Source organism: Danio aesculapii, chromosome 19 (genome assembly GCF_903798145.1).
Source record: "Danio aesculapii chromosome 19, fDanAes4.1, whole genome shotgun sequence".
Classification (NCBI taxonomy): domain Eukaryota; kingdom Metazoa; phylum Chordata; class Actinopteri; order Cypriniformes; family Danionidae; genus Danio; species Danio aesculapii.
Window position 1 is genome coordinate 22,340,228 of NC_079453.1, and position 13,528 is coordinate 22,353,755.

General features: G+C 35.9%; 1 protein-coding gene across 1 annotated transcript in view; it reads left to right on the forward strand.

Moving 5' to 3' along the window:
• pkhd1l1.1 (PKHD1 like 1, tandem duplicate 1) overlaps window positions 1–8,546 on the forward strand; it is a 64,458-nt gene extending 55,912 nt beyond the window's left edge. The window contains exons 65-76 of the mRNA XM_056480020.1: window positions 473–584; window positions 685–801; window positions 1,413–1,578; window positions 1,790–2,022; window positions 2,102–2,266; window positions 2,368–2,525; window positions 3,332–3,467; window positions 3,553–3,894; window positions 4,002–4,156; window positions 5,510–5,656; window positions 7,850–8,003; window positions 8,091–8,546. Coding sequence (XP_056335995.1) covers window positions 473–584; window positions 685–801; window positions 1,413–1,578; window positions 1,790–2,022; window positions 2,102–2,266; window positions 2,368–2,525; window positions 3,332–3,467; window positions 3,553–3,894; window positions 4,002–4,156; window positions 5,510–5,656; window positions 7,850–8,003; window positions 8,091–8,305 — 2,100 coding nt within the window. The 3' untranslated portion in view covers window positions 8,306–8,546. The remainder of the gene's footprint in view (window positions 1–472; window positions 585–684; window positions 802–1,412; window positions 1,579–1,789; window positions 2,023–2,101; window positions 2,267–2,367; window positions 2,526–3,331; window positions 3,468–3,552; window positions 3,895–4,001; window positions 4,157–5,509; window positions 5,657–7,849; window positions 8,004–8,090) is intronic.
• The last annotated feature ends 4,982 nt before the right edge of the window (window positions 8,547–13,528 follow it).

The following is a 13,528-nucleotide window of genomic DNA, read 5'->3' on the forward strand; positions in this document are numbered from 1 at the left end:
TTAGTTATGCTTAGGTTTTTAAAATAGCTGTTATGTCCAGTGTTGTGTTTGTATTTATAAATAATTTACGTAGCTGTCCTGCGAAACACGACATATCATTCCTCTGTATGTCCACACGTCTAGCGGAATGACAATAAAGCTTGACTTGACTTGATTTATCTCATATGTTCTGCAAATAAATCCAGAACCTTTACTTTGAGTTCTGTGACATTGTATGACGTTAACAATTAAAAATGCATAGCTTGTTTTAAGTATGGATAATTACCTAAATATTTTTATGATGAGTTAAATTGCTTATAGTGCATTGCACATATTTCATTCAGTTTATGGGTATTGTAATGATCACTTGGACAAAATCAACTGACATCTATGTGTTCTAATTATTTTGGCCACCACTGTATATCTTTTAAAGTTGAAAATGAAAAACATTCTCATATCTGATTACATAAATCTTCACAAATAATCTGTCCAGGGTGCCCTGATTGTCGGCAGCAGCCCCAACTTTAACTGTTTAGACAGTCTGTCCACGACTATGACCTATGTTTCAATGAGTAGAGGTCATGGGGCTCCACGTCCCCCCAACGGTACAATACAAACATAAGATCATAATGAATGCATTTATTTCATATAACTGATTTTTTTTTTCTTGCATGCAATTCTAACTGCGTTTTCTGGTTGTAACAGGTGGCAGGTCTGGAGTTTGTTGGCCAACATTTGAATCTGGCCATAATCATGCACCACAAAAGCCTCACCCTGGATTAATGAGCTACAATGCAATAACTGGTCTGATGACTGTCTCTGGTAAATCACATTCCCTCCAAATGTGTGTGCTAAGTAGCCAATATAGGTCAATAAATCAAAGATGTTACTCTCCAGTTTGCCAGTAACTGTTTTATTATTAATTTTCATGACAGTACATGAGATTGCCATTGTTTAGTGTTTAGATTATCATTTTAGATTGAGATTTACAGCATGTAACTAAAGTATAAATTGGTATAAATTGGCAAACTAATATATATATATATATATATATATATATATATATATATATATATATATATATATATATATATATATAATATAATATAATATAATATAATATAATATAATATAATATAATATAATATAATATAATATATGAAGAGTTCAGATGCAAAAACCTCTAAGTGCCATCTGGAATTTTCTTCTACATTGAGCATCTTTCTCAGCCTATAATGTTTATGTTCTGTTATTTCATGTTAAAAGTGATGAAAATAACCAATTCTTTGCCAGGAAAGAGAAATTGCTGAATCAAGACAAAGGAGCCTGAGAAAAATGCTAATATTAGAAGAACATTTCAGATAGCACTTAGAGGTTTTTGCATCTAAACTCTTCATATACTGTTCGGTTTACACTGTCTATTTTGTCTGCAGACACAACGTTTGTTGGGTTCAAGAGTGTGTGTTCAACAGAGACAAATTACATGTTCATGACCAACCCAGGAAATGAAGATCTGCAACATCCAATCAGTGTTGAAAGGATAACTAAGATAAACAGCACAGTGGACTGTCTAGCATTCATTCATCGGCCTGATGTTAGGTAAACCAAAACATTACAGCCATTGTCAACGTACAATGTCAGTTTCACACTGTTAATCATTTTGTTTTCTTTGGGGCAATTTGTCCCATACATCTATATTCATTTATCCAATTTTTGAAACTTATTGTTTATTTTTTGTCAAGTAACTATCCAGTAGTAACATTTTCAAAAAATAAGATACTATTTATAAGTGCAAAGTGCTTGTGTTCAGCAAGGCGAACCCATCGGACTGTGTGGACATGGACTGTGATGCAAAGAAGAAGTCTTTGTTGAAGGACTTGGATGGCAGTTTCCTGGGAGCTGTGGGAGCAGTGGTGCCCGATTCTGAGTATGAGTGGGATGGGAACCCTCAGCATGGACTGGGCGATTACCGAATCCCTAAAGTCATGCTCACTTATCTCAATGGCAGCCGCATACCTGTCAATCAGATCTCCCCTTACAAAGGTACAGTACGTCTGAGTGCTGTTCATTATTCACAGTAATCTATAAGAAATCACATGACGTGGCTGTTTTACCTGTGCAGGTGTGATCAAAAATAACTGTACCTACATGAGCACCTGGCAGAGCTACAAGTGCTTTGGGCTGAACTACAAGATGCTGGTGATCGAGAGTCTGGACGCTGACACTGAAACCAGGCGTCTTTCACCTGTCGCCATCCTGGGGGACAAATATGTGGATTTGATCAATGGTATGACTCTTAACTCCCTTAAAACCTATTGTTTTATGCATATTTTTTGTGTATTGTGCATTAATGCATTTTAAAATCCTACTTTGAATCTTTGATCTCAGGCCCACAAGATCACGGCTGGTGTGCTGGCTACACATGCCAGAAGCGAGTTTCTCTCTTCCACGCCATTGTTGCCACCAGTAAATCCTTTGACATCTATTTCACCAGCACAACACCACAGAACTTAAGACTTATGTTACTGAATGCTGCCCCTACAGAGGTTAGTCTAGAAGAATATTTATACTGACACTATACTGACACAACATGTCTAGGTTTTATTTTATTTATTTGGTTTTATTCTTACTTATAATTTAAGTTTTTCTATCATGCCTTGCATTATTTTATTATAGAGCCCCTATTATGTATTAAAAAGGTCACATTTCGGTTTAAGGGGTCTCCAACAACAGTCTGATCAAAAACACTTTCATTGTCTTATAATATGCATTTATTTTTACCTAATTATACCAACGACTCCTTTATGATTTGTTGAGCGATTCATTGGTTCCCAAACCCCTCTTTAGCGCGATGCTAATATGCACTGATTGGTCCGATGACCCAGTCTGTTGTGATTGGTCAACTAAAGACTCGGCTAAAGACTTGTTACAGTGGTGATTCATTTGAACCACTATGAGTAGACTCTTTTATAGATGAATCAATAGTTTTAAACACGGTCAGATTTAAGCCATAGCTGGATATTTCCCTTCACTGTGTTACATACTGCAAGGTCATTTTCAAAAACCCATAATAGGAGCTCTTTCAATACCCACACTGTAGTGAAATAAATGAGAATGCAAACCTGCAATAGTTTTTATATTCAGTTTTTTTTTTAATAAATAAAAACAAATGCAGGTTTGCATTCTCATTTATTTCATTACAGTGTGGGTATTTAAAGAGCCCCTATTATGGGTTTTTGAAAATGACCTTGCAGTGTGTAACACAGTGAAGTGAAATATCCAGCTAAGGCTTAAATCTGATAGTCAGTATTAAAGCAGATTTTTGACTGTACTTGTTTTTTTTTGTCCTCAGTCTGTCAGAGTGGCTGTATTTTACTCAAACCCTCAGCGGTTGGATGTATATGTTAACAATAGTTTGGTTGGTCCAACAAATGCTCAGTGGAATGCCGGCAAAACTGACTACACACTGCTCGGGCCAACTTATACAGGTAGAAGCTATAAGAAAATAATATTCCAACCTGAACAACACATGATAATTGCTACTTTACCAGTTGTTCTCTCTGCACTCCTCAGGCCAATATGTACCCAGTTTCAATGCCAGTCATGGCTCCAACTTCTTTGACCAAGACTACAAAATGATGAACTTACTTCTGCGTGGCTCGGATCCTGTACAAATCCGCACCTCCCCAGTTCTGTTTGTGGCCTTCAACCTTCCGGCCATGACTGAGGCAGAGTTCTTTGGGGCAAATTTGATCAACAATCTGGCTGCATTCCTGAAAATTCCACCCTACAAAATCCGAATCACCAACATTATCCGTGAGGGAACTAATGCCAGACGACGGCGCTCGACAGGACTGACAGTGCAGGTGGAGATCAGGGAGCCGCCAGTTCAGACGACCACCAACAGCACCACAGGTGACAACAGACAGCTAAATTGTATTTAAACAAGAAATTATTAATACACAACAGCATTTAGATCACGTCATTTAGTCAGAAATTGTATATTTATATTCTGTCTGCAGAAGACACCCAACAGTTTGATGTCCTGAAGAACATTGCTGATGATCTGGGTCGTGCTGCTGTATCCGGAAATCTGAGTCAGTCCATCGGGTTCAATGTGTCATCCATGGGTATCATTCCTCCTCCACCCTCATCCAGTGACCCAGCCTGGAATAATGTAAGATGTTAATCCACTTGTTTTATTTGTACAATATATAGCCTATATATCTAGTGTTTTATATACATGTACACTTTAAATATGGGTCAAATATGTACAGATCCAATAGTTTGGATCAAAAAATAAGTTAAAATGCAATTTCTAAAATGAACCCAATGGTTTTGTTTGTCCATATATCATCAGTAGGCCCACACAGAATCTGCGCATGCAGAAATCTGCAGATTTCCACAGATTTTAGCCCATTATTGAATCTATGTATTTACTTGTGTAAATGTGTGTAATTTTATATTTATTCAGCTTTGAAATTCATTTCACTAATATTATTGTGATATAATAATAATAATATTAAAATGTTGATATGATTTATTTACAATACAGATTGTAAAGTAATAGTTTTAGTAGATATTATAAGAGACTTGCTTTGTTTACCAAATAAGTGGATATAATTGGATGTGCATTGTAAACATTAAATAAAAGTTAAAAATGTATTATTTTATTAGTAACTAAATAGTATTTAGATACGATACTCCTAAAATGTATTTACAAAATTCTCTGCAGAAATAGCAAAAAATGTCTGCAGATTCTGTCTGCCCCTAATCATCAGTGATATACGTCATATAAAAATCTTTGTTTAATATGTTTTCTATATGTAAATGAAAATAAAACTTGTAAACATAATTTAATGCAGACACCAAAAGCAATAAGCACAGGTCACATTACATCGAAGAAAGTGAGATGAACCAGGGAATAATTAACATTAATTATGACACAACATAACAAATACACTCTAAAAAATACTGGGTTGTTGTTATGTTGGATCAAATATGGACAAATGCATCCGCTGGGTTAAAAAGTTTAATTTATATTTAATTGAAAAAAATTAACCCAACATTGGGTTTTGAAAACCCTGCATTTTAAGAGTGTAACAAAACTAAGAAGCAGCCCCTTCATAGATGACTGCTGCACACATATTTAAATGTAACAGCAGATACAATTGCTGAGATTTGGTACTCTCTTATCACTGATCGGCATCCCTCATTTTATCATTCCAGTGCTCACCTCTAAGTCTCGACTATAGCAAAGGTGGCTCTTAGTCCCACTCAACTCATACATCATTTTGAACATTTTTAAAGAAAATATGGTATTTAGTATTTTGTGATAATCCGCTGTTTATTGAGCAGCTTATCCTGGATCCTGGGTTTCACAATGAATTTTAAATACATTTAATATCAGTTATTTTGTCATCATAGATTAATAGCCAATAGTGGCTGTTCAATAAAGTGCACACCATGCTTTCTTTATTTGAATCTCTTTATCTCTCTCTCTCTCTCTCTCTCTCTTTCTCTCTGTCAGGTGGCCACTCAGGAAGTTACCCGTGCTGATCAGCAGGTGGAGACGGTCAAGACTGTATCGTCATTGTTGGTGGTGGTTCAGCCGGAGGCCGGATCATCCCTTGGACTGCTCAATGTTCAGCCAAGCATCATGGCTCTAGATGCAGCGGTGAGACAGAAACCCGTTAAAACAAATAAATAATAAATAAAAATGCTGATTAGCTATTTTGGCGGTTCATTCTGCTGTGGCGACCCCGAAATAATAAAAGGACTAAGCCGAAAAGAAAATGAATAAATGAATGAATGATTAGGTATTTTATTAACTGAAGCATGGCTGGAGGTTTAGAAAAGTTTCTGCTGAGCTGGTCAACTAACTCCTGCTCAGGACCAGCACATGACCAGCTAAGAACTATGCTGCCTCCCAAATGGCACACTATACATATTGCAATATGTACGTATGCACTTACAAACTCAACAGTACAGTATATGTATGTAGTGTTGTCCCAAATGGAACACTAATGGTTATTTTACTAAGCGGAAATTCAAACTGAATTTTGTTTCCCTGATGATGTTTCATAATTGCCATATTAGTGAAATAAATGATCAAACTACCACATAATACCTGCCATGGGTATAACCGTTTTCCCCATCGGTAGGCTCTATAATCACTCTCATAGGAGAATTTTGCTTTCACAAACCAAAATAAAGTAAGTTATCCAACATGTGCAAGCAAAGCTACGACTGTTGAGTGCGTGAAGAGTCCATCATTACACACTTCAGCTGCATCTCAAATGGCACATTTTACACTATGAACTTATGCACTATGTACGTATGCACTTACACACTCAACAGCATAGTATATGTATGTAGTGTAGTCCCAATTGGAACACCAATGTTTTATTTACTAAGCGAAAATTCAAACCGTTTCCCTGATGACTTTGACGGTTGCCAAATTAGCAAAATAAATGACCAAACTACCAAATAATACCTGCCATGAATATAACTGCATTCACCATTGGGAGGCGCTATAATCACTCTCGTAGGAGAATTTTGCTTTCACAATCCAAAATAAATAGTTATCCAACATGTGCACCCGATAGTTCTGCCCCTTCCGCTACATGAGCAAAATTTCAGTTGTTGAGTGCGTGAAGTGTCCATCATTCCACACTTCATTTTACCGGTTGAATGATTGTATCATCCGGGAAATTAAAGTGCACTTTTTATTTTTAGAGTGTTCAGTATGAATGCACTACTTACACTATTTATACTACAAAATGGCGTAGAATAGTGCATACGTATGCGATTTGGGATGCACCTTTCATTTTACCGGTTCAGTATATCATCTGGGCAATTAAAGTGCACCTATTATTTATAGAGTGTTCAGTGTGAACGCACTATTTATCCTTTAAAATGGCGCAGGACAGTGCATAAGTATGCGATTTGGTACGCACCTTTCATTTTAACGGTTGAGTGCATCATCCGGGTAATTAAAGTGCACCTATTATTTTTAGAGTTCTCAGTGTGAACGCACTACTTACACTATTTATACTACAAAATGGCATAGAATAGTGCATAAGCATGCAATTTGGGACGCACCTCTTGTTTAAAATACCAAATATCAGTTACTGTGCAATTACCGTGCTTCAAACCGTGTCATATTTCTTTTTCAACAAGAAACAAAGCTTTCATTCAGAAAAACTAAAGCTGTAGTTTTCAGTTGATAACTGGTAGGAAACTGAATACCAAGTTATTACAGCGAATTGTTTGTTGAAACCGCTGTTCCCAGCAGGTATTTTTTTTTAGATGCAGGACACTTGCTTGAATTTAGATCTATTTTATTCTTGCTTCCAAAACATGTTTCAATATTCCACACCAAACTACTCCACAAAGTTTACGCAATAATGTCCTCCAAAGAAGCATTTGAAACTGTCTCTACCCACTGGCGTGCTTCTTGCTGATTAGCTGATATTTACTCCCCTACAGTGCAGTGACTAATATGCCCCATAGGTGGCAGCATAACAACTGGCAAAAAAAAAACACAGACCTAAAAATAAAAAAAAAGATAAATAATACATAGATTCCCAAATTCAGTGCTCCTACATCTGGCCCCTGATTGGGGATTCCACAATCATAATAATATTTCCAGATTTTAAGGAGTCTTAAAATACCTTTAATATAATACCTTAAAGTTACAATTTACATTGAAAAGGAAAATAATAATAATTGTAAATTAGAACATTTCACTAGTTCTTAATAGTGCTAATTCCCCTTTGTTTTTTTTTTTTAATTTAGTACTAGAATAGTACTAGAACATGGCATTGAATTAAAAAAGTGCATCTTTTTCATGTGCATCTGTTTCCAGGGTGACTGTGTGTCTGTGGGAGTGACGTCTCTGACCCTCTCAGCTGTGCTCAATGATGCTAATGGCAATCCAGTTGAGGGGCTTTATGGAAACACAACCATCCCGTTTAGTGGCTGCTGGGCAAATTACACAGACTTAGCCATCTATACAAGCGGTAGGTTGTTTGACCACTGTTCAGTTTTCCACAACATAAAAAGTACTGCTGTATATACAATACTATCTCTCTGTACTTCTTCAACAGGTGAGAATTTGAAATTGGCCTTTACTTTAACTGAATGGAAGGCAGAGTCCAGATCCTTTACTCTGAGTTCACCTACAACACCATCTAGTGTTGACGTCACTACACGTGATGATTTTCCCAGCATCTTTGACTCCAGTCCAGCCATCTCAACACTGTCTGTGTATCTGCTCATGCTGCTCTGTGCACTACTCCTCCTGCTCCAACACTATGAGTGATTAGACCAGTAAAGAGATTACACATACATTATGCTCATAATACATATTACATTGTCTTCTCATTATTTGACACTATCTATACTCTTCGGTTGTTTTTATATATAATCACCTTCTGTAGGGTATCTAATTTTGGGTTAACATAACTATTTACTGATTTAACAAGCACATTCAGAATAATAACAATACAAATAAATCTATTCCTATTGTTTCACTTTGTAATATACATATTCAAATGCTTTGTATGCTCAATAAAATCATGTGCTGGCATACTTTTTTTTTGACTGCTTTTGTTTGTCTTATTTTTGTTATTCCATCATTTTACATCGATAATTTCTTGAAGTATGAAACAATTTAATAATTTTCTTTTTAAAGCGACCTTGGACAAAATAGTCTGACTAAAATGCTTCATTTAAAGGGATAGTTCACCTAAAAATGAAAATTCTGTCAGTTCCACATCCTTCATTTGTTCGAAACCGATTTGTGTACTTTGTGTACAAGTATGCCCAATAAAATCCAGTTCTGTTTTAGTTTTCCGACTGCTTCTGTTTGTTTTATTTTTTGTTATTCAATCATTTTACACTGAGCATTTTGAAATATGAAAATAAAATGAAGATTACCTCTAAAATCATTCACTTTTAAAAGCAATATTAAGCTAAACAGTCTGAATAAAATGCTTCATTAAAAAGTAATGTAATGTATTTGTCATTTACTCAATCTTCATTTGTTAAAAACAAAATTTTTCTTTGTTCTCTTGAACATAAAATTAGATATTTTGAAAAATGCTGATAGCTGAAAGTCAATGGGTGCCAGCAACCAGCATTATTTAAAGTGTTTTTTTTTTGTGTTCAACAGAAGAAAGAAATGTATAAAGATTTAAAAGCACATTCAACAGTTTTTTTGTTATTTATTTATTTATTTATTTATTTATTTATTTATTTATTTATTTATTTATTTATTTATTTATTTATCTTAAACGAATGAACCTAAACCTTTAACTTTAAAAAAGAAGAAAAAACACCATGAGAACCACTAGATGGAGTCCTTAGCACTCAGTCCTCACACTTAAACTTACAAAATTGTGAGAAAAAACACAGTAATTTAGATTCAAAACCTAGAATATAAATTACTAAGTAGTTAAATACTAAATAGCTTAATGACCTTATTTATTAAGATACAAAAAGAAAATATAGGAAATATGAACTTTACAATAAATATCTAACATCTTTAAAATAATTTCAGCACATAATTTCTTCTTCAAGCAAAGTTAGTATTTAATGTAACCTCCACCTCTTTCTCAAAGTTTTCTAAAGTACAGTTACATTGTACAGTATGTTACATCAGGGGCGACACGGTGGCTCAGTGGTTAGCACTGTCGCCTCACAGCAAGAAGTTCGCTGGTTCAAGTCCTGGCTGGGTCAATTGACATTTCTGTGCGGAGTTTGCATGTTCTCTTCGTGTTCGCGTGGGTTTCCTCCTGGTGCTCCGGTTTCCCCCACAAGTCCAAACACATGGGTAAGCTAAATTGGCCGTAGAGATCGGGTTGGCTGGATACGTTGGCAGTTCATTCTGTGGCGACCCCTGGTGAATAAAGTTTTCTCGCCAAATACTGCAATAGAAGTGCCTTTGACATCATCAAAGCAAAAAGGCTGTTTTTGTAACATAAGAAATACATAATTTTTTCGCTGAAGTCAGGTTACTGTTTACTATACTGTAACATGCAGTTCATAGCCTGTAGAGGAAGAATTAAGCAAAACAAATTTATTCTAAAAGCTTCCATGTGTTCGGGTTTGCGGTCCAATGAGCAATATCTCGGTCTTGTCTGTTTTCTAGTTAAATTTCTAGTCATTTAATGTTTATATCTTTTAGATATTATTAAGTTTGACAGTTTGCTATAGACTTGATTATATAACTGATCATCACATCATCACAATAGCAAATGAAAACTAACTCTGTTTTCTAATGATATTGCCAAGGAGCAGCATATATCAAAAACAGCAGGGGGCCTAACAGATTTTTGTGTAACTCCACACTTGGGTAATTTTCTATATTTAAAAGAACAAAGTAGCACCGGTCAGACAGGTACAGTAGGATTTACTGTAAACTGTGTTAGTGCTTATCCCTGAATGCCAGTGCAATTCTGTAAACGATTAATGAGTATGGTGTGATCTATTGTGTCAAACACAGCACAAAGATTAAGTAAAACTAAGCCAAGCAGCAGATCATTTGATATTTTAACAAGTGCAGTTTCTATGGGGCCTGAAACGTGACTGTAATTCGTAATCATTAGTTTTCAAGATAGAGCGTTTTCAATTTTAGACCTAAACAGAGATCTTGGTCTGTATTTTGCATGTCATTTAGGATCCAGGCCCGTAGTCAGCATGGTGAAAGCTGGTTATTTTATCTCAAAGATTGGAACTTTTTTTCTATTTAACTATGAGGTTTAAATACTGCATTTTAGTGACAGCACTATTTTTTGCTTAATCCCTTTATTAATCTAGGGTCGCCCACAGCGGAATGAACTGCCCAAGTTATCCAGTATCCAGCATATGTTTTACACAGCAGATGCCCTTCCAGCTGCAACCCAGTACTGGGAAACATCCATACACACTCATTCACATGCATACACTACGGCCAATTTAGTTCATCCAGTTCACTTATATGTTTTTGGACTGTGAAACCAGAGCACCCAAAGAAAACCCACGCCAACATGAGGAGAACATGCAAACTCCACACTGAAATGCCAACTGACCCAGCCGGGACTCGATCCAGCGAACGTCTTGACAGTACTAACCACTGAGTCACCGTGTCGCCACATTTAACTTTTCAACTCTCTTGTAAAAAGTACATTTGAAAATTCATGGATAGCAACAATATCCTAATTAGTATTAAAAATCATTTTTAAATACTTTGAAATTAACTTTTGATGCTTCACACCTTTTTTATTGGTCATTTTTTTCTTTCAAAAATAAGGTCCAAGAATAAAAGTTACTTGTAAAGTGTTTTCGCTATTTAACAACAATACAGTAGGTCAGTAGTGAAAGGTGACGTCACTTACATCAGATTTATCTCAGATTTATGTCTTAAAGCCTTCTTTGATGAGTTGTTTTCACAATTTATTATAGCATAGCAGTTAAAATAGGACAAATGAGCTCATGTATGGGACAAATTCTGGACCTCTGTCAGTGAGGGGTGGGTCTTCAGAACCACGCAAACCTCTCTGGCTATGGGCTGGGATCTATTTTTTTCTTAATTTCATGTAGGGCTTAATAACTGCCATATTTGAGAGACTTGGTACATAACCTAGTTATAATGCAGAAAAGATAGTTCATGCTTTTATGACTTCTTGGCTGGATTACAGTAATGCTGTGTTCGCTGGTTGTCCAGCATCCTCTATTAACAAACTTCAGCTAGTACAAAATACAGCTGCCAGAGTTCTTACCAGGTCTAGAAAGTATGATCACATCACCCCAATTTTATCCTCCTTACACTGGCTGCCTGTTAAGTTTCGTATTGAATTTAAAATATTGCTTCTTACCTATAAAGCTCTAAATAATCTAGCTTCTGTTTATCTAACCAAACTCCTGTCTTGCTACAATCCAACTCACTCTTTAAGATCTCAAATCTCAGCGCTTCTGGTAGTACCTAGAACAGCAAAGTCGAGTAAAGGAGGTCAAGCCTTCTCATTTATGGAATAGCCTTCCTGATAATGTCCGAGGCTCAGACACACTCTCGCAGTTCAAAACTAGATTAAAGACCTATCTTTTTAGTAGAGCATACACTCAATGCATCACTTAGCAGTATGATACATGAATGTGCTCCATGCAGGTTTTTGCATCTCGTTTATATACACTATGAACAGCAGCTACGCTAATTAATCTCTTTATTCTCTATTTCCACCTGGGGATACTCATCCCGAGGCCCCCAAAGACTATGCAGTGCCACTGATGGGATCCAAGACCTGTGAAGAGATGATCACAAGGTTTCCATAAACCTGGACCAGACCCTATCCTGAGCAGCTGCTGTGGTGGTCATGGAGAAGTGGAGAGCATGAGTCGGATTCTTGTGACAATCCAGGGTCTTCGCTGACATCCAACGTTCTCCAGCCTCTGGCACCTAGACTGCAGCTCTGCACAAGACCTTTGGCCATAGGAGAAATGGTCATGCCCAACTAAGCCCAACTTTTTTATCCTTCACTTTCACCAATTGATGAAGTTTTTTCCTCGCCGCTGTCGCCTCTGGTTTGCATGGTTTGGCTGCGCATCGGTGTATTTGCTCTTCAGTGTTTGGACTCTTAGCAGTGAATATTAAACCACATTGAACTGAACTGAACTGACAGGGTTTCAATTCACTATAATCTTCTATGTGAAGCTGCTTTGACACAATCTACATTGTAATAGTGCTATACAATTAAAGATGAATTGAAAATGAATTGAATTGAATATAATAGCAGTTAATAACACAGTAATATAATCTACTATAGATATGCAAGCATTTTTAGGGCTTGTTAAAGTGTTTTAGACAATTTGTTTGCGATAAATTTTGCTATGTGCATTCAAAGCTACATATATTAACTCACAAAGAGGTTTGATTTTGAATGGAACAATTAATGTGCGTTGAAAGAAGTTTATACATCTTCTGTCATGTCATTACTTATGTACAGGCTATGCAACTTGATTTGTATGTTTGTGATTGTTGATGGAAACTGCATTATTATGTTTCCTGCCAGGTCTCAATTTTCTGCTGCTTCTGCAAGAGCCAACAGTATAGATACAGATAGTAAGCCTATCACTGGATCTGAAAATAAATCCTCAAATGTTTATACAGATTTCCACTTTAAATTGTCTGAGTTATTGAAATAACTTCCTTTAAACTGTAAATGATCAGTGACATGTTTTTAATATTGTACAACACTAAATCAGAAAAAGTTGGGACAGTATGGAAAATGAAAAGATAAGAAAGTTAAAGTATATTATATATGATAACTAAAAATATTTCATGTTTTTTTCTGGTCAACTTTATCTCATTTGTAAATATACATAATTTCCTGTCATTCAGATCTGCAACACATTTCAAAAAAGTTGGAACAGGAGCAATTTAAGCCAGTAATCAGGTAAGTTAAACAATGATGTGATTTGAAATAGGTGATGTCTTCAGGTGATTGTAAATATGATCTGGTACAAAAGCAGCATCCAGGAAAGGTTTTTTAGGAGCAAAGATGTTGGC